The sequence below is a fragment of the Branchiostoma belcheri genome, unplaced genomic scaffold (assembly GCF_001625305.1).
Source record: "Branchiostoma belcheri isolate BF01 breed outbred unplaced genomic scaffold, Haploidv18h27 scaffold51, whole genome shotgun sequence".
Taxonomy (NCBI): domain Eukaryota; kingdom Metazoa; phylum Chordata; class Leptocardii; order Amphioxiformes; family Branchiostomatidae; genus Branchiostoma; species Branchiostoma belcheri.
This window is the reverse complement of record NW_017804143.1, coordinates 227,732-250,481: the sequence shown is the minus strand read 5'-3', so window position 1 is coordinate 250,481 and position 22,750 is coordinate 227,732. Positions and strand designations below refer to the sequence as shown.

The window sequence follows — 22,750 nt, the reverse complement described above, 5'->3', positions numbered from 1 at the left end:
AAAAATTGGAAGTTAGAAAAGGTGATGTTCTGAATACAAAGTACTATCAAATTGAATAAAAAAACATGCACGCAGTAACCAATTAATTATTTCTTGTTACTTGTGTCCAGCAGTAATAATATTAATGGTTTGACTTTGAGTGGTATTGCAACAGGAATTTTTTCATCATTGAAATAAATGCTTTCTCAATTGTAACTTAACACAGTTTGTCCTAAAAGTAGACATCATATAAATGATATTATCTTTTTCAGTTATGGAGTGATTTTCCATTTTACAACAAACAGCCTATAAAAATCTATACAGTCATATATGCATGGACATGATTACTGCCAGGTGGGTATATAATATATACCCATATATATAACTCACACAGAAGACGGTGTCTGAAGCCTCCTTGCTGAGCATGAGCGGCTGGTTCTCCTGAACAGAGATGTTCCTCAGTTCTACCTCATCCATCTGCCAATACACAAGGAATCATAACAAAAATAAATCTTACATTTCTAACATTTCATTTCATTTATTTTGAAACCTTTTAGCCCTGCTAGGCTAGTCTTCCATTTGAAATGACATAATTACATAGCAAGGATAGGTTAACAAATAGGTTAATACTCTTAAGCTGCAGTTATTTAATTTGGGAATCTATCTAATGCTCAAAGGATTAGGATTCATTATTCACTGTATTCAGGTAAATTCGTCAAAATCCTTTTCTTCTGCATACCATTTGGGCTGTTGCAGGTAATGATTTATTGAAATCTACCTGCATCAGAAAAATTTTATCTGCACCACTCAGATTCAGAATTTAGTGAGTATGGATCATACTCTTCATAAATGATAGTTCATAGCTGGTAATAACAGTCAATGCAGCAAATAAAACACCACATACATGGACATGTGCGTTTTACCCAGTACAAGGACCTGTGCAGGTAGACCTTACCTTACCTGCACGGCTCCAATTTTACCTGCACTAACCATATGCAGGTGGGATTTTAAGTCCTGCTATTACATGTTGAATCATCCAGATAAGGCAAGAAATTTTAAGCTCCTACATGTAGTAATACAATAACACACCAGTACAAATAGATTCTGCCATAACCTGCATAAAAATCCACTGACTTACCCAGTATGGGGACATCATTGTGCTTGAAGTTGGAAATACAGAAGGACGAGAGGGGGAAAATAATGGCTGGTACGGAGAACCCAACCAAGAAATGGCCCAGGGAACGTAGGAAGAACAGGAGGAAAACATCACACAGACAAGACAAGAACAGGACAAATAAATCAGTTACTAGCTCTACTTAAAAAACAAATTCAAGTTGAAAGGATAAATATTGTAAAGGAACAAGGCAAGCTGGAAGCTCCGACTGGCTGCGTATATCCAAGCTTTCATCAGCCACGGTTCCATTCAGAGATACAATCACTAGATAGCTTGGCACATCCCCGCTCCAATATGTTAAGTCACGTTTTCCACTTAACTGGCATTTGAAAATATTCCCTATTGAGTATTGGGCCTGTGGAAGTAATCCAAAATTGCTACTGCTTCAAAAGGATGAGGTTGGGCTGGCACACTCGTGTAATCAATCACTTGAAGCATACCATATAATAATATTGGATACACTGCAGTAGGCCTGCTGCAATATTGTCTTCAGTGTCGAGGAGAATTCGAAGTTCAAAGTCACCATTAATTTTCCTTTTCTCCGATTATGGCCTTATGTTATTACATCCACTGGATGCAAGAAGCCCACAATTTTTCATATATAGACCGTCTAAAATGATAATTGTGGCTCCAAAATATCTTCCATAATAATATGGTAGTGGATCTAGCTGCTGCATTCTTGAATACATATGCAAATATATGCACCACCAGTAGTGCCTTACCTAAAAATGTACTACATGTAGTACTAATCACAACTTACTTGTGCACTGTCGGTACAGCAACACAGAAAACAATTTTGCACAACTAAAACTAGTCAGCAAAACCTTTTCAATTTAAGGGTTGGATAGATCATGTATTTTTTATTCCTAAAATAAATTACAAATTAATATTTCATTTAAAATGACAATATAAAACTTGAACTCCCAGTGTGTCTAAATCCACTTTCCTTTTTCAAAACATACACCTCTTGAATGATTCTATGATGATTGATATAAATAGAAAGAGAACATTTTTACAGCTTTGAAGTTAAACAGATCACAAGTCAGTTGCACGAGTGTCATCAACTTCAAGTACTACTGGTATCACCATCAAAAGTGCCACCTACCAATTCACTTTGTAACTGACAACTACAATGTATATACATGTATTAAAAGGTGTTGCGAGAGTGCCATATTCCAACACAAGTTACAAATATTAGTTCTAATGTATGTGTAGTTTACTACTTCTACTTCTAGTAACATTTTGCAGAGCAACTAATTCTGCTGATATTATGTCTTATTATGATCTCAGCACAAAAGTCCTACTAGTATTGCTATGTCAGTCATAATCCCCTGAGATTTTTTTTTTTTTGCAACAAATTGTCAAACTCCAAACTGAAACAAAAATACTAGTACTGGGAATGACTTCAATGAGTCAGATACTAACATTTGCATGAAGACAGTATTAGGAAGTAGTTACAAGTATTACATGACTTTACCAGTATGCCCAAACTGCACATAGTATCTTTAAGTTTATTTAACAAGAGAACTACTAGTAGAGCAATAAGGGCAGTAAAACTAAAACTAGATTTTCAAAGTCAATTTTCTAGTCATTTTTTTCAGTAAGTAAGATGAAACAACCCTATCCATGCTTCTCCGCTGGGCAAAATGAGATGTTGCTTATACACACATATGTGAGGATTGAGGAAGCACCTCTTTTCTGTTTGTAAACAGAAAATAGTCGCTTCCTCAACCTTCACATATATATCTATACTATTCTATAGCTTCTTGCTTGAAGTATGAAATGATGATGAAAATGCAGAAAATGCATTTCAGAAATGTCAATACATCGATGTATAATACTATTAGAAAGATTTCCTCATCTTGAATGTTTTTGTTTACTAGTAAATGCCCTGTAATTCCCTTGACTAAATTAATCCTATAGGTTATATGACTAGGTTTGTATTTGTATTTGTATGTTCCTTCTATTTTTCATAAACTCTGTAATTTGCATTCTTTTGCATGATGCACTTTGACGAGGCCCTATAATTGCGGGAACGGGTTTTCTGCGCGTGAAAATTTTGCGCGCGCGTGAAAAATTTGCGCGTGAAAAAATTAATTTCCTGAATTATGTCAGAAAATATGCAGTACAAAATTCTAAGACAGAAAAATGTGATCCCATGATATAATTTTCCATCTGTTAGCCACAGTCTTAGCTTTAAAAACTTACTGATTCTCTAGGTCCCCTGGGAATAGGTTACTTTGCAAATTATTTGAGAACCACTCAAAGTTGTCACAAATACAAGAGATTGTTCCTAGTGTAAGGTTTTGTATTGTAAGACGAAACAATTGATATTACATACAACCAAAATTTCAGAAGTTTTCAAGCAGATTCTTTCACGCGCAAATTTCAACCTTTTTTGCGCGTGAAGACTGAATATTTGAAAATCACTCAAAGCTGGCCGAAAAAAGGTTCTGTACTCTAGGATAGATAACTATGATGCTTAATTCCATTTTATATCTGTTTTAACCTTAAAGTTATTAAGATCCCTTGGGAGTCAAGATTTGCATATTGGCGAAGTTAAGCCAATTCTGTATAATTACATACGTATATTCAGTATAAATGAATACTGAAGTTAGTTATATTCATACTGAACCAGTACATTTTCATTCATGTCTGTATGTCACACTCACTGTGCCACAGGGCACAACTATATCCTCGTCTCAGTTACAAACTTTGTACTCGTTGTCAAATCCATTATACATGTTTACCTGAGTTGTACATTTGATAACTCTATGGTCAAGAAATGCGAGAAAATGTTTTCACATGATCTAATGACACTGGCAGATGATGGAGTTTGCTGGGATATCTTCATCTACTGCATTTATAGACTTAAATGTATAATATGTTTGTGTCAGTCAATTCAGCCTGATCTCAAATTCCCAAAAATAGATAAGTTTAAATTTACTCTCATGTAGAATTATATATCAGGCCAAAGAAATCTTACAAGACTCTGTGTTTTGAGTTTCAGCAAACTGAGATTTCATGGTACATGACCCTAAAGTATTAGTTTTACTCCATCCAATGACCCCAAACACTGTGAGGGCATTGAGTCAGGGCAGGGAGTCAGGGCAGGCATCTAACCCTAGTACCTGACACTAAAATGTGGGTACAAAAAGGAATGCAATTTGAATTTGTGAGAAAGACAATGGACACTGAGCTTTTTCAGCCTGCTTGTATGTGCACATTTTAGGGTATGAATCCTGTCAGCAGATTTAGATTTCACGCTGTATCACTTACACTAAGTTACAACTTATACAAGTGACCTGTAGATGACCCTTCATACTCCTGGTTCACAGAATGCATTGAATTTGCTGCCTTGTAACTCGACTACATGGAGGGGTTTTACACATTCCTTTACGAATACAAGAAAGTCTTCTTGGTGTGTTTAGATTTTAACATTTAAGTCTAAAAAGAATGGACAACCAGAGATAATATGCACACAATGTTATATGTAGGTCACAGGATGTTGTCACCTTCTCATGCGTGGGACTAATTAACTTGCAACACAAAAATTTCACGGTAGCTAACCCAACCCCATATGATCTGTACAGAGAGACAGCCAGAACAAGCAGATGTACCTCAGTACACGTGCTCAAGCACAAGGCACCAAGCACACAAGGCACCAAGACAAGTTGAACTGAACAAATAGTGTACTGAAAAAAGTATTTTGACCATTGCACTGTTATGAAAATGTTTACCCAAATTTGGTTTCACAAATACCAAACCACTGCTGTTCTCCATTCCTGTGTACTGGATTCAACCAGGATGTCAGTGGGAGATTTCATGGTAAATCACCCAAAATGTATCAGTTACACTGACCTGTATCTGACCTCTCCAGCCATCACTGACTGATGGAATGGGTCAAGTGACCACCTCCCTAAGACTAAGAGATTCAAGAAGTTAAACATGCCCAAGGTGATTGCTTGGTAGTGACTGCTTGGTCCCTTGAAATTTAACCTAAAGCAAAAGAAACATGTCTTTCATGGTAATTCTGTTTGTGGGAAATGATAAGAAGACTTTCAAGCAGGTTTATTTTAATAGCTGTGCCTAATGATAAATAAAAAAATAATATTCTTCTTTTTTTAATTCATCACAAAGTGAAAGGGAGGGCAAAACAGGTGTACATACAGCTTTTTGTCTGGGCAGTGATAAAGCTCGATAAGAAGAAGATAACGTTTCATTATTGATGTTCCGACCTGTAAGACATGGGGTTGTAATATTATCACTCTGGCTTCCAAAAGTACTGTAGAATAATTGGAACATGTTCCACGTGCACCACATGCACTGTTTTAGAAAACTTGAATAATGGATTTGGACGTTGGAATAAAATTATTTTTTTAAGGATGTCACATTTGTAAAATGTTTGACACATTTTGCATTGAGATGTGTATTTAATAGGATAGTTATGAGTACTTACAATGTCAAAACTAAAATACAACGGTATTTCGTATCACCCTCTGTCCTAGCCCTGACTGGCCGGTCTGGCTGGATTCTCAGGTAATACAGAAGTGAAATACACCGCGTTCTAATTTGTATATTTATAAGTTGTTCCAAAGATAATTTGTTTTTTGTTTTTTTAATGAAGCGACAGGACGGGGAAAAAAACAGGCCTCAGAATGCATCCTGTGGTAGATAGCCATGAACTTGATGAAGTCATCATATCATTGGTTCATAATTCAATCAATGAATTTTGAACTTTTAATTAAACCACTGTTGGCACGTGATGGGGGTGTGACCAAGAAGTTAGGAAGGCCCACAACAAAAAACTTAGCTGCTAGGCCATACTGTAATTTAGCTGTACATTTTGATCAGAACTTTCCAAGTGGTTACCAGTAGGTTACGATGGCTCAGATATACAGGGAAAGGAATCCTCCTGAGAGGAATACACATGTAACATCCAAAACGAAGACAATTCCTTCTATCATTCTCTGAGGTCAGGACAGAATTCCATGGTCTACCAGACTCTACCTCATGATTTTGTACTTATGCTACACCATGTTATATACATTTTCTCATCTTTCATAGCCTGGGTGCCAGACCCACAGTCTGAACACAATTAGTATCTCAGTGAGATACTTTGTGTCCAGTGTACTATGGGTCTGGCACCCAGGCTACATCTTTCTCACTATTGAGAAGTTATTATCCCCCCACCTGTATGCTTTGTGGTACAAGAATAACATAAGTAAGGAATAGTATTAAGACCAAATGCTATCAGACTGACAAACATTAATGATATTAGCCTAACCTCTATTCCATAAGGGACCAATCCTTCTGTCATAATCCTCAACTCCTTCTCATAACACTTTTCACTCTAGTTCCAAAAGTCTCTTTACATGTACTAGCTTGGTGTCTGTTCTCTATGACTCTAGAAGGCCAAATTAAGGTGACACTGTTTCAAAATTTTGAGGGGGGGGGGCAAAGAATGCATTGAATTTGCTGCCTTGTAACTCGACTACATGGAGGGGTTTTACACATTCCTTTACGAATACAAGAAAGTCTTCTTGGTGTGTTTAGATTTTAACATTTAAGTCTAAAAAGAATGGACAACCAGAGATAATATGCACACAATGTTATACATGTATGTAGGTCACAGGATGTGTTGTCACCTTCTCATGCATCATGGTACTAAACTGTTTCATCTCAAGTACAACTACAATGATTTTATTATTTTTCTGACACTTATATACATAAATAAATATTATAAATGCATACATAAATATTTGGGGCACTGACGCACCCACAGAAAAAAATGCACAGCTCCAAATGGGTGCGCTGAACTGAGTATTTCAAGCCCTGATATACATTTGTAGTAGATACATAAAACACCATTTATTTTATCGTAGGTTATCATGGCCCGGGTATGATATGAACATAGAATACAATAGGGTACTATCCAGGCCTGTTACTATCTGGTACTACCATATGTTTTGGTATTCAGCCATGCCTGGTAGAATGGTATTAATTAAGACAGCAACATGACAATTTCATGGTAACAGGCCCCATTTACATTCCAGGGGTCAAAGCAGGGGGCAAGATAAGAAACTTTTGCTGTCAGCAAAAGATTCAAGAAATTGTGCATTCCTCAGACAACAAATCCAGCTATGTTTTTTTTAGTAAGACTTCAGTCATATTACATACATGCTTGACATATTTTTTAACAATTAAAGCCAAAACTCAGCAGCCTACAGCACTTGGCAGCTAGTCAATAAGGTACAAAGGATTATCAGAGTTCCAGACCCATATAGCAAAGTATCTCAGTTAAAGCAGGGCTGCTCACTAAGATACTTTGTGTCCAGTGTGCTATGGGTCTGGCACCCAGGCTAGCATAGCTCATGATTAAACATCAATCAACATTGCTTCATAACCCCATTTAATGTAAGCTAAAAGTCTAATGTACGTGGTCTTATGTAGTATTTAAAATTGAATTGAAAAAAAAGGAGTCCCATTCGAATACCTTTATATTATAATCTTCTAACCGTTTGGCTTGGGGTCCAAACCCATAAGACGTGTCAGTTACCGGTTATGCACTTGCAGACTTGAAGCTGTGGAGTCCACTGTAACTCCTTTTCACAGTGGCTGTGAGTTGTAATGTCAAGGGAAGTTGGCCAACACTATGACTCGAGTATGAGTATACTAAAGTACAAGATTCACGTGGCCAGGGGATTGGAACACTCCTACCATGAAGTTAAATACATTTGTACCCACAAACATGATCCCTTTTACTGTAAACCATGTAATTAACCTGTGACTGTAATTAGCGTTGGGGGTGGGGATGTACTTTAACATTTGAAATCCAAAATGTGGATTAGGAGAAACATTGAACTCTAGTACAGTAGTAAAGTGAATTGGAAATGGAGAAATGCCATTGTGTAGAGTATATATATATATATATATATATATATGGAAGCTCCTTGAGTGTATTAAGCCTAAAAAATCTGGATTAAGTGGCACCTGCATGGCCTGTACATTATAGTCCCTAAAGTATCCTTTTTTCTCTTAAAATGTAAAGGTCAAAGTTTGGAGATTTTTGTCTACGTAGGTTTGGACTAGAAGGAGCGGGCAGAGTCTAGCCTTCTCTACTCTGGTCAAGTTTAAAATTTGTTTATTTCTCCAGTTTTAGAGTGTAGGGTACTAGATGAACGCATGACAGATGCCATGACCATCTGCGCGCAGTACAAACAAATAGTGGCAAATGACAAATTAATATGAGAAATGTGTGAGATACAATCTGGAAGCATGGGGAATTTTTATGGCACCTTGGGGCAAAAAATCTCTACAAAAACCTCAGGAACCAGTGGAACCAGCCTCATTCTATCAGAATGTCTTCATCATCAACAAGTCGCAAGTCCGAAAACCACAGTGCTGGTAAGTCTTTTATTCCCTTATCTTGTTTGACTAGGTGAATTCAATGTACAGTATTTGGATAAGTCATGTCTGTCAGAATTTTCGGAGCTATGTGGAAGGTCACATAATTTTTTTTTTTTTTGTAAACCTTGCAGCTTGGATGGCAAGGCTAAGTTCCTGTGCGAATAATAGTTGTGATCAATGGGATATATTTCCTGGGAATTTTGTGGATTGCAACTAGCCTGATACTGTCAGTCTGACTAACTCCTGTGTCTTCTGATTTTACAGAAAGCTGTTTTGATGAAAGTGCCTGGATAGAAGAGACAGTTCAGGAAGACAAAAGACAAGACGACAACCAGGCAAGTCTTTTTTAAAAGATGTTATCACAATTGGATGATAATTCTTTTCTATACAAAAGACTATTACTGGCTGAGCTAACACAGACAGAACAGCATAATGGCAGAATGATCTACTCTACTCTACTCTAGAATGGCTCAGAACTTAAGATGTGCCTGGTTTGTATCTTGCCTAACACTATCTTAGTCTTTGGATTCACTTCAAATCACCCGGATGGAGGCTTGGCAAACTGTGCACACAGGATAACATTGAGCCTAGTGGTGCTGTGGCTCTGGCACCCAGGCTTAGTAACCTCACTATGACTCCAGGAAGATTGTCACTCTAAATCCACATGTAATGGAACAAACTGGGAACAAACAAATCAATATGGCAAAGTGGTGTTCATGAAGTGAGAAGTATGACATTTCAACTGACTAAAAGTTGATTTTTAGGGTCGAAAAATCAACGAACGTTTTTTTCTGGCAATTTTTTAGGAAACCATCTAACTTGATGATTACCAAAAAATGACAGCTTAATTTCCACAGTAGGTTTCCAAAAATTCATGGGCATATATGAAAACAATGCAATTTTTTGGTGCAGCACAAAAAACTGGAAATTTAGAATGGGCAGGGTGAATCATATATCTTGTATTCATGACATCACCTCAAAAGCCATTAGTTTAGGCATCAATACATGTATCTATGGAAGTACTTCTGTCCACCCATTATATACACATGTACTGGTACATTTACACGTATCAAGAAAAGGAACATATCTAAGTGTAGTGTATAGAAGTAGCAAAAAAATAACTTTGGAAGCAAAATCTCAAGGAGGGGTAGAATATTTGAGTCTGGTGACACCAGTGAGGGAAATTTTCCTTTGGATGCACATGATTTCTACTTTACTTCCAACGATTATGTTTATGGTGCCCAGGAAGGAGCGAGCTTACTAGATTAGAAGAGGGCCTTTGTTTGCTATCTGGCTTCAAAAGGCAGCAAACTATTGTCGTAGTTAATTTGCTAAATTTAGGCTGCTTTATAAAGTGTAGCCTCGCATACAAAACATGACTTTTTTGAGAGAGTGCGAGAGTGGTTTTTTTCAACACTGCTAAGCTAAAAATCATAATGCATTTACAATGCCTTTGTCCACTCCAGGCCAGCTTTAAGTTAATGTTGCTGTAGATCAGCAGTAACCTGCATTCTCTTTCATTTACCTCACAACAAATTAAACTATACATTTTGAATCATCAGGAGGACGATGCTGAGACACAGAAATACAAGAAGGAGATGGAGGAGGAGAGGAAGTGGGGAGAGGAGAACAGGATTCTGAACAGGCTCGAACTGCTGTGCGACCATCCTGACCCCTTGACTAGAGCCTGGGCCAAGGCAAAATGGAGGGAGGCAGTTGTAGAATTCAAACGTATGTTATTCGTTTTCTTTTCATCCCAATCCCCATTACCTCAATCATAAGACAAGAGTTACACGACCTCATACCTTCACCAAATGATGTTAACCCTTTCGGTTGACGAATTATACAATCTTAAGTTAAAGTTAAAGTTGAAAAAACAAATTTTAAGAGCTATAGCAAAAGGAAGTGATTGGCGTAGCAGATAGTGACTCTAATTACAATCAGAAATCTATTGTAACTGTAAGTCCTATGGTTGCCCTGTCAGATAATTTCAAGGATATCACTTCTAGTCCAAGGTACAATGGTCCAGCACTCATAATGCTAAATGTGTGTAACGTTCTTCTTCACAGGCTGTCACGAGGAGGGGCTAGGGTTCCTCTGTTTGAAGCTGCAGGGCTTGCAGCTGAACAACGAGTAACAATGGAGAAGAATACCTGCCATCATTTTTCCACTTCACCACAACGGTTTACATGTAACAAGTGTTCAACATAAGTAGGTGCTAAGTAATACGACTGTTCTGTCTTCTGTATTTTTTTATATTTCACTGCTGGACACTAGTGACTCTTTTCTGGTAAGGCATGAATGCCTGATGCCCAGGCAGTCTACCCTGTACTTAACAGGGATGTGTGAATTACTTCCTTCCCAGCCCAATGAGCTATTTTTTTTTCAACATGTATACTTTATTCATAAAAACAGTATTTACAACTTTGCTGCACTTCAATCTTACAGTATATATACAAGTGTATAGGATCTTTTGTTTTCTTTGAAGAGACTCGTAAGCACCAATTAATATTTAAGCCAAACTTTTGTATAAATGTTTCAGACACTATTACCAGTATTAACAGTTAGTATTTTATAGATAAATTATCTGCTTGGCGCATAGGTTCCATTTTTACAAACAGCAATGGCCTTCTTAAAATATGGCTAGCGGGTGACATATTCTTCGCATCCTATATATACCAGTAGATTACCTTTCATAGCCTAAAATCTTACAGCTAACAGCAGCTCTCTGAAACAGCATTTTCCATAGGAACATAACCTACATGTATAACCTTTTTACTTAGAGGGGGCATAGATAAAACAAAAAACAGCAACAAATGTATCAAATCAAGAAGACCTGACCCAATACAGTAGAGGAACTATTCTTAGATATGGGTGTGTTTGTTATTTCTGTCAATGATACTGAAGAGGTCAGTGATATACAGGTTTGGGTTTTTTCTTAGCCATACCCAAGTTTTAAAAATTGTCCATTTGGCTACAGTCATTGTAAATATTCTGTTCTTTAGATTTAGATCATGAGTGGTTATTGACTGATCTATTTTTCCAAATATAATAATCTCCTGGTAGGTAATGTTTGTGTCCGGGATAGGTACAAGGTTATTTAGAAAGTCCCAAAAGTTACCAAGTCTTTTACACCTCAGAAACATGTGCTCATAATTTTCCCCATCTCCACTGTTACATAGTGTACATGTTGAATCAAATAGTTGTCTATTATCATCTTTGATACTCGATTTGTGTAAATTGTAGGCACATGGTAATATTCGATGTAACAGTTTGTAGTTGAGTTCTGCTAACTTAGTGTCTTTACAGGTCTGAGATTTTTTCCCATGTAAAAGTTACAGTTGGAAATTGGGAATGCCATTTTTTATAACAGCTGGGCTCCTTGTCTGTGTACATATAAAAGTACTATATATGAATTTACAGATGTTTCTGATTAAAATTTCTTGTACTTGTTTCTGATTAAAATTTCTTTTACTTGTTTTACCATCAAAAATGTGGGGGGTAAGCGTGCTGAGATTTGGTGTTTCACAGGGGATTGGGCCTATATGATTTCTAATTAGATTCTTCCATGTAAGAGGTATAGCATGAAACAGTGTTACATAATCTATGATACCATGATCTCGAAGACAATTTTCACGTAATGTATGGTCCATTTTCTTGACACAGAATAAAAAAAAATATCAATGCTTTTCCTGTATGATCATTGATTTTTTACCATGCCAGTGTAGTTTGCATATTGGCTGGGGGGACCTAGCAGTCACTAAACTTCTAAAGTAAGTAACTTTTTGAAATTTAAGTTTCAATGAAAAGTCTGTTGAAATATGACAGTGTTGTTGAACAGGGGGAATTCTGTGAGACCATGTGGTACTGTCCTGCAACTGGTTAAGATTAGTTCTGCTGGAGTTCAGCAAATCTGAACCCTATGGTTAAAATCACCCATGAAAATTGCAACTCAAAAGACAAGAGCCTATTCATACAGTTGGGGGACATAATATTCCCCATGGAATACAGCTACCCCCTTATATATATCCAGTGGCATCTTCAAAACCACCATTCCATCTTCTGGAGTCTTAGGAAGAGCACCTTGCATTTTGTTCCTGGGAGAAAGTTTCGGCGTGTTGTATTTTTTATTTGACAAAATGTCAGCCGCAATCAGTTGCTTGCTCAAGGTGGAGAAAAAGCGGGAGCAATGGTTACAACTTAAAACCGGTCTCCCCTTAACAATGCGGAAACTGCTGCCTTTCCAAGAAGTGAGAAGTGTGGCCAGTTCAAGCAAGCCAGACGTTTCTGAGAGAAGGGATGTGCAGAAGATGTACAAGTAAGTGCCATATTGTACAAATGTACCTGTCTGAGTGACTACATACATTATTGTTGTATCTGAGTAGAGTAATATGAAGTGTAGTGTAGAGTATGGCTTGAACTTAATGCATTGGCAAATGCTAACGGTCAAGTTTACATGCATGCTTATCGATATCATTTATCAAATTAGAACTTGGAATTGGAGACTACAGAAAAGGAGCCTGTGGTATGTGCACTCTGAGGTTAAAGGAGTACTAAAGTCCAGAAGGGAGTGTTATACTCCGACAGACATTATTTTTAGGAACTGAAAAATGCATATTACTTTACAGTATACAATAAAATGCCCATTATGCGCTCAAGTCTTAAAATGCATCGAATCCACGGAAAACTCTCCAAATACCCTCAAAACTATCCCAGAATACACCATGCTACCCCATTGATGTCTATGTTTTAAACAAGAAAGTATGTTACAGACCTCATTTCGGGGGCGATAAGAAAGAATCGTACTGTTGAATGTTCTTTGGTATCTTACCAATCTTTGCCCTTCTTGGTGTCCTTATCGCCCCTCATAATTTATGCCGAAAATATTGACGATGAAAAAACGGAGTAATCTAAGTATCTTTTTCATAAGTGGCGAAATCTAAATATCTGTTCAAGTAATATTTACATGCAAATAACTTGTAATATTTACATGCAAATAACTTGAGAAAATAAAAACGCGCATGAAGAAACTGGTAGCTCACTGCAGTGCATTTAAGACATCCTGATATCATAGCATCCAAAATAGAGGTCAAGCGAAGTATTTAGCAAGTTTTCAATAATCGCGTGCTTGTCTCCTATTATTTTCCCCGAAAATGTTTATGTTGACTTGAAGTGTATTAGTATTGCGTAATCCGGAGTTCCCGGATGTGTGGATTGTGGTTCAGCATGGGGAAAAATAACATTGATGTCGCTTTACAAACATGCGCCGCGTAAGTCGTCCACTCGAAATTATGTAAAAAGCCGGCTAGTTATACATTCATTGCAGCATACTGTAATCTACCGGAAAATATCACTCCCTTCTGGACTTTAGTACTCCTTTATTTCTAAATTCCTCCTTCCATTTCTTCTCACCATAGGAGGTGGGCTGTAAAGAATCACCCTAGCCGTAGAGCTGTGCAAGACTCCAGTACACCTGACTATGAAGTCAGTGCCTTCATTGCCAAAATGTGGCACGAGATCTTAACCGCCACAGAAGACAAGGTACGCTGTTCCAAATTCCTTTGGTATTTTTGGCAGACACAACTAGCAAGAAAGTGTAACCATTGAAAATCCCTGCTCAAATCTGCCAAACATGTTTAAGTACACATAGCCTGGGTGCCAGACCCATAGTACACTGGACACAAAGTTTGCTCATTGAGATACTTTGTGTCCAGTGTACTATGGGTCTGGCACCCAGGCTAAGGTACACAGTGCTTTGCATTTTTAAAAACATTAATGATGTTTAAAATTTTGAAATTTCGTGGACGTAAACTAACCAGGATGGTACCCAGCCTTAGCCTTCTTCGCAGACCTGTTGGACAGCGGCGTTATTTTTTTTCGGAGAGCGACGCGAGTTATGCCGCGGAGGAGGCGCAAAACCTTCTCTCCGTGGCAAAACTCCCTCCGTGGCAAAATCGTCCCTCCGCGGCATAACTTGCGTCACTCTCCAAAAAAAAATAACACCGCCGTCCAACAGGTCTGCGAAGGAGGCTAACCCAGCCTAGTTACATGTGTTTTTCTGAAAATTAGCCTGGTGTCCAGCCTTGGCGGGGTAGAGGATATTGGGAATCAGACTAAAGCTAACAAGGCTGGATTCCAGGCTACTAAAAATTACATCATTTACAATTGTAGTAAAAAAGGATGTACTTACATATACCTGAGAATACATGTACTAGTACATCCTTTTTTACGAAAGGTGTGAATCCTGCCAGGGAATGTTAAAAATCTCTTGATCCGAGTTTGGTTACAACATGCAACAGAGACAGTGTAACAAATATGCAACATGTCTGCTGGCTCCAGTTTGCCACATGCTAGATTTTGGATGAATAGGTGAAAAGTAACTTGCAACAATCATGTAGATTGAAAAAGAAGCAAATACTTGGGCTGGAATGTAAAGTAATCATAGTGACATCCACTGAGTCTTTTTTTCTATGCTACTGGTGTTTGAATAGTATCAAATGTGAGCATAATTCATCATAATATGCACCTAGTTTTTTTGGCAGTGGTAGGATAAATTGAGGTAGAATTGTTTGAGGAGTGACAGAGGTATTGCAGTGGGGACAAAATTTTCTCACTCAGAAGTGTTGGTGGACAGGAATGCCCCAAAATGTTTTAGTCCTTTGTGATATATGCAAACACAGACAATATAATAATGATGGCTTCATAAACAACTTCAAGAATAACAGAATATATTTCATTCACTTGAAAGTGCATCCAATGTCACAATTTCAGTCTCACAAAGAAAACAAGAAGAAGCCTCTATCCTTCGGCCTGTTTGATGTGTTCGATCCAGATTGGTTTATTGTGCATGATACACTGTACATGTAGGTAAGGTCAGATAAGTGAAAGTATTGTCACTTGTACCTTACAGGGAGAGAAGGCATGGTACCTGGTGGAACGGTTCCACGAAGTCCTCCCTACAGCACTGAATGTGGAAAATCTCAGCAAGTCTGAGATTGTCACATTTCTGGAGGAAGCCGAGGCTCTGAAGTCTGCTGTGGCCAAACACAACGACAATGTTACCTTTGGTAACAACGACATCATCAGGATGGATGAGGCCATGTACAACCGGAGGTTTTCAGGTGAGGTGGTTGTCAGAGATGATGTGGAGTTGTACAGAAAGGTGTCCAACATCGCATGGAGGGACATTCCTTCGCATCTCGCACAAGGAATCCCTGTTGTTCTGACAGAGGTTCACAAGAGTGCGTCAGGTCTCTTCACAGAGGGTGAAGTATTCCAGGTGAAGGAGTGCAATCAGCATCTGATATTGATAGAGCCTATTGTAAAAGGTACTAACGACTTTGTCATCAAACCTGATGTTATTACAACCCTTGAAGAGATGTTGGAAATTGTCATTTTTAAGAAACACTTGCTAGAAGATGAGACAGAGCTTGAAAGTATTGTTTGCGAGGAGCACTCTTATGGTGATGACAAAGTCCTTTTTGTATCTTGCTTGCTGTGTGCCCTTACAGTTAGTAAAGAAGTTTGTGTAATGGATGAGGAGATTGACCACACATGGCTGGAAGAAACAGACAGGTGCACAATAGAAATACCAAAGGATGGTTATTGTATGGCACATGCTTGTACTGTAGCACTTAGTGCTGTCCATGATGTGCATTATGTAGGTGGGTATAAGCAGTTAATAGAAGATGCCATCATGGAGTTACAGGAAAATCATACTTTTTATAAACTAGTTGGAGACTTTGAGAAAGATTTAGAAGCTTACAAAATGTATGGAGATTACTCCTCGTCAGCTGTTGACTGCTTATTCCATGCAATAGCAAATGTAACAGGCATCACTATAAATATCATACAATACAAACAGAGAACACTCGTAGTGCCCCCAACAAAAGGAACAAGCAAAGATGTCACAATTGAGTTATTGTATGACAGAGCACACCATCATTATGATGTTGTCACCACTAAGACTATTAAGCAACAGTGGAATACATTTAACAAAACTTTGCAGGAAGCTGAAACTGCCTGTATCAACTGTGTCTTCGAGGTATCACTGTTTCTACTAAATGATGCCCTGGAATTGTATCCCAATGCTTTTTGGGTGAAAGACATGATGAAACATGTAGAAGAACAAGTGAACTGTATCAGAGTAAATGATAATAATCCTATCATAGAAATTCTTTCTAAAACACAAAGTAGCGAGATGTTACATCAAGAACTTGGTAGGTACAGCTTAAAAGAGCTAAAAGCTGTTTGTAGGTATAAATCTCTAAGCCTGCTTCATTGCATAGAGAAACAAGACATTTTGGAAGTTTTGATAAAAAGTCAAGAAAGATTTAAATGCTGTAAAGATCATCTATCTTCAAATCTTAACAATGACAAGGCAGGGGCAGAATCTCAACAAGTTAACATCCTAAGTTCTGAAGCCTCTGATGTTGATGATCCTGTTTTGATTCAGTCAAAAAGTTTTGAATGTAATATTCAGGAATCATCTGACGATTCCAAGTTTGGACATAGAAAGAGAGCAAATGTTTTTATTATCTCTGACTCCTCTTCATCTGATGCTGATATGAACTTAGATGATGAAAGTTTTGATATTACAAGTGATTCAGAATTTAACTTAACATGTACAGGTGACAAGGTGAAACCTGTACTGGAAAATCCTATTGTACAAATTCTTTCAAAAACACAAACATGTAGTAGTGTAGAGTTATATCAAGAGCTAGACAGCTATACTTTAAAAGAACTTAAAGCTGTATGTAACCAGTATTCTTTAAGTCTGCTTAAATGTATTGAAAAAAGAGACGTATTGGAAGTATTAGTAGATAATCAAGGAAAATTTAAACACAACTATAATGATTGTCATAATCTTTCCTCAAGCTCGGTTTCCTGCACAGAGCAAGTCCACCTAACCAAGGAACCAGAAACAGATACAAACAGTATTACATGTACATCGACAGGGGACAAACGCAAGAGAAACAGAAGAAAGAAGCATAAAACTAAAAAATTTCCCAGCACCACTTCCAGTAGTCATGCACATTTCAAAGGTGAAGCAGACACTGTAGTAATTTCTTCAAGTTCGGATTTAGAAGTGGATGCAGAGAATACAAAAAAAGGGTCGCACAAGGAGAAAAGTAATAGTGGTTCATACAAGTACAATCCTTCTAGTAGTGAGATGTCTCAAGACACTGAAATCCAAGATGTTAATGATTTACCTTATGATATCAATGGAAAAAAGATTTATAAACTTCCATTACAGCCAGGAAATACGAAATATCAAACGCCAAGTGATGGTAGAAACTGGGGCAGATCGTCAACAGCGCCAACCAAACGCTGTAAAATAAGAAGACTTATGTCATGCAAAGGTTCTTTTTTCTGTGAAAATAGTAAGTGTCATTACAAAATTCAATTCAGCAAGGAAAACAGACTACTTTTCAAAGAATGGAGTGATGGTATTGCCGCTTGTCAAATATGTGGAGAAAAGGGACTGTTTATAGTTTGTAATGCACAGAAAATTGTTGAATTTTTCCCAGGAGAAAATTATATTATTGTGAAGCATTCTGGTATGCATACATGTGTTCCTTCAGTGTCAAAGCGAAGGCAGTTACCAAAGACAACCAAAGAATTTTTGAAGAATCCCAAATGTGGCCCAAGAGCAGCTCAAAGACAAACAGTAGTAGATGCAATCAGAAATGACTCCTGGGAGAAAATTGAAGACATAGTTGATGATGTACTCGATTATGAAATGTTGAAACGAGAAAAGAAAAAATGTTCTCGTGAGTCACACCCACTTGGACATAGCTTTGATGCAGTGGCTAGTCTAAAAGCTAAACTTGATAAGCTTGACTCATTTTATATTTTTAAAGCTAACGATGGCCGAGTGAATAAATCAAGAAGTTTTGTTTTTAAAACATCCAGGGTTTTATGTAAAATGGCCATCAGTATGGATCAAAAAGGTCCATATTCTCCTTTGCAACAAGAGTATGTTTTCTTCGATGGAAAACGTGGTCGGTGTAGAGGATATATTTGCCTTGGAATACATATATACAGTGAATTGCTTCGGAAAATTGTTAAATTAGCTACGTTAGACATAGAAGGAGAGGAGGATACAGAAGCTGTCGTCCTTCTCTGGACACTGTTCAATGAGGCACTGCAAACCCTCTCTCAGAACAAAACCTATATTTTTAATCCTGTAGGATGGATGTGTGATGAAGGTGGTGCGAACTGGGTTGCTCTTGAAAAAGTCTTTAGAAATACCGGTAACAGAGTGTCCTGCAAATTTCATTATATGCAGTCTGTGCATCTTCATGCTAGGAGGCTTGGCCAGGATGATGGAGAGAAATTTACAAACAGAGCAAAAGAAATACTTAAAACCCCTTCACCTGAAGGCTATTTTGAACTTTATCGTAGGTTACAGAACTTCATTAACAGAAGACCAAGACGAGAAGAGGTTTTAAAAAAATGGCTGCAGTGGTGGCACGAACGTCGGTTTCATGTATTTAATGCTTTTCGGCCAAAAATAAATGTTCCAAATATGAACCTTTCTGAATCTTATAACTCTCGATACACAAGATCTGGCTCTAATAATCTGTCCCTGGTTGATGCTGCTTATGACGATGTGGCAGAGATGATAATAACAGACCGGGAACTAAAACAGTTGGAAGGAGGTAGTTTCAGTGGAGGTACCGGTCCAGACAGCAAAACAAGACAGGCCAGGGAACATGCAGATCAACAGAACAGAGCCAGAGCATATGGCGAAACATTATTTAATATTTATGATGATGATGAGTTTGGTAAGGCATGTGAAGGGGAATATGATGACACTTTTGTCCCTGATGAAAGAAGTTCACATCGGCCAGATAAACAAAGAAAAAGAAAGCATGGAGATGCTACTAACTCAAGCTATTCCAAGAAAACATGCCATGAGAGAAGAACTATTGACTCCACAGATTCAGATGAAAAATCTCCAGACAATCTGGACAAGACTAATTCTGGAAAAGCAAAAGAAAAGCGCCCATACAACTATAGAAAATGTCCTAGCAAACTGCACAAAGAGACAGTTCAGAGGGTTAAACAAAATGCTAACAGCATATCTATTAGCAATCTTATTGTTGAGGTGTCAGAACTGAAGTACAAAATTTTCAATAAAGTAACGAACGGTCTATATGACACAGTAATTAGCCGAACCCCAAACTGTTCCTGTCCCTTCTTTAAAAAATACAATGGCAAGCAACTTTGCAAGCACATACTATGGTTGTATGAGTATGTTTTCAAATTAAATGCAGATAATTTCATTACCTGGCAGATAGGACTAACAAAAAGTGAACTTCAAAAGATGTTGAGTCATGTTAAAAAACAATCAAAAACAAATGATCAACATTCTGATAATGAAAGTAGGGGGGAGGGGGAAGGACAGAATAAACCTCAGAATCAGAGAGTCCAACTGGAACCTGTTGAGCAGGAGGCTCTGTTTGTTGCTTACAAGAAAAACAGACCTTTTACTCCTGTTAGGTGGACGGCTGGCAGGCTTGAAAAAGACAGTAAAGCTACATGTGTAGGGTGTCGGAAATCATCAATGATTAAATCTATGCTTTATATTTCTGTGAATGCACTGTGGATCACTCCCCAACACAATGTTGTACAAAGAAAATTTTTCTTTTGTGCAAAATTCAATTGTATTTCAGTTAAGCCCCAGATGAGTGATTTGACTTGTCCACCACAAGAAGTGTATTGTGCTTCTGACTCATGTAAACTTTACCCTGGAGATGTTGAGAAGTTAAAGGACAGGGGCATTCCCATGGCCTCTTAGTCTTAAACAAAATTCGAGATCTTTTTTCACCTCCAATCATCATTGCAAGTTGATGGGATTTTAGGATTACTTCATGTCACATATTATGTAGCCATATATGTATATTATTATTATTATTAATATATATAATTTAGCTGACGTGAAGTAGGTAGTTAGGTGACAGATTTACAAATTACTTTGTCATCCTGTTCATCATTGTGATTTATATCTAACCTTTCAAACAAAATAAGTATCTTTATTTTTGCTTGTGATGCACAATCTGTACAATGTATCCACAGTATAATGTCAACCTTGTGTCTTGCAAGCTATTTTATCACTATTAAAACTGAACATATTTTTGTGTACTCTGCAGGCTGTAAATAAATGCATATTATTTGAACTTACGGACCGTTACTATAGTGATTTCAACTTAGTATAGAGTATATCCAATAGCTGATTACAATAGAAATGACTTGATATGACTTGATGAATCATGTGAAATAGCAATATTTTTACTATATGTAAGACTATAACTTGATTAAGTGAAGGACATTCACATTACAAGCTCAGCTGAGCTTGAGTTATTGGTGAAAGTAGTCAGTCTACAAGAGGTTTGTACATTGACAGAATGACTTAAAGACTTCACTACACTTCAAGTGTTTCAAAGTAACATTGATGTTAACATGTTGACATGGATGTCTTCTCTGTTTACTGTATTTGTCCTCATCAGCTAAGGAAAGGACAAAATGTCACATTAAGATGAATAAAGGGCAATAAATTACACAAAAAGAGTTCTTTGTGTATTGTGTTGTACTTTCTGCATACTTTTAATGAGTGAGAATAAGCTATATATATTTTTTCACATGCATTGAATGCTTCACATGCAGACATTCCATATAGAATGGACAAATATGCTTGACAAAAGATGAAGTGCAAATCCCAAGGGACTTGATCAAATGTAAAGTTTTCACGCGCAAAAAAGGTTAAAATTTGCGCGTGGAAGAATATGCTTGAGAAACTTGTTCAAAAAACGTGAAGTTTTCACGCGCAAAAAAGTTTAAAATTGCGCGTAGGAAGAATATGCTTGAGAAAAGATGAAATTAAGGATGGATGTGCAAATCCCATGGGACTTGTTCAAATGTGAAGTTTTCACGCGCAAAAAAGGTTAAAATTTGCGCGTGGAAGATAAAGATAAAATTAAGATTCCCAAAAATGTCCAAGACCCCCTGGGAATTGCCTAATTTGCATATTTTCACGCGCAGATTTTTCACGCGCGCGCAAATTTTTCACGCGCACAAAACCCCAACCCTATAATTGCTAGTCTCCTCCATGCCTCCAGATGTTAAGTTAGTAGTTCGCTGGCAGCCAGCTGCATTGATTTTTAGGCCAATTTCTACTACTAGTATTTATGCAGCCTGTGAAGGAGTCTAGTGGAGACTTAAGTATTGCTGTGTAATAACATGGCATAGGATTATTTACAAGATATATACTTGCACGTAGACACCCCTCTAATTAATAGTAATGTTCCAAGTCCAAGGCCAAACCACCTACAATCTAGAGGACAGGGCAAGTACACACTTACATGTACTAATATAGAGGTTATACAAGGTGCTCTTGATTTGATTTATTAGACTGTATAAAAATGACATAGTACAGCCCCAACTGCCTACTAGCTAGCTAGCTGTTAGTCTTATACATGTATATAGACATCCTTTCAAATCACTTTTTAGAGTACATAAATTTCTATCACCAAGATGAACCCTTTCCAAACTATAACCTATTTTTACCCCTTCATTTTCGAGCTTAAATTTTACTCGCAATCAATCAGCCTTCATTATTCAGTCTTCGTATAATTTCCTACTGCGTCATGATCAGCCCTCATAAAATTTTGTTCACCACCCCCCTCCCCATAAGAACAGACCTATAAAAGGACAGCCCAAATTCGTCCTGAATAAGTAGAGGAAAATTCAAAAGGATTAACTAGAAAAGAGGAATCATAGGTAAATTTTATCTCACCTTTTTTACCTCCTGGCCCGTTTCTGTATGAAGAAAAATCCGCACGTAAACTGCCCACTACCTCACAATCCCCAACGTGCGACCTCGATTGTCGTCTGGAGGTCAACCAATGGACGATACTATCATGAACAAAAGGGGGTTCGTTTAAGATAACATATTTAGCGTCACATGAAAAGCTATGATAAATGAGACAAAAGGAATTAAAATGATCACAATTCTATATAGATATATTTTTCTCTCTAGAGATGTAATATTTACTTCATACTATTTATAAAATAAATACGTAAAATAAAATGTTGTAGCTTTATCGAATCGAATAGTCGATTCACTAACGTTGTAACCGATTGCGTCATTGGCTGATTGAGAGGGCGGGGTCAGTAGAGTGT

General features: G+C 37.4%; 1 protein-coding gene across 5 annotated transcripts in view; it reads right to left on the bottom strand.

The window, feature by feature from the left end:
* The window catches only part of LOC109480493 (protein NDRG3-like), a 33,664-nt gene extending 11,181 nt beyond the window's left edge, over nt 1–22,483 (bottom strand). For 2 of the 5 annotated variants that reach the window (XM_019782694.1, XM_019782695.1), the window contains exons 1-2: nt 1,118–1,150; nt 370–456 (exon numbers count right to left, since the gene is read on the bottom strand). In XM_019782694.1, the coding sequence (XP_019638253.1) occupies nt 370–456; nt 1,118–1,135 (105 nt within the window). In that variant the 5' untranslated portion in view covers nt 1,136–1,150. Of the gene's footprint in view, nt 1–369; nt 460–1,117; nt 1,151–22,364 lie in introns of those variants that run through there. The other 3 variants (XM_019782696.1, XM_019782698.1, XM_019782697.1) reach the window with 3 other exon arrangements.
* Between the last annotated feature and the right edge of the window lie 267 nt (nt 22,484–22,750).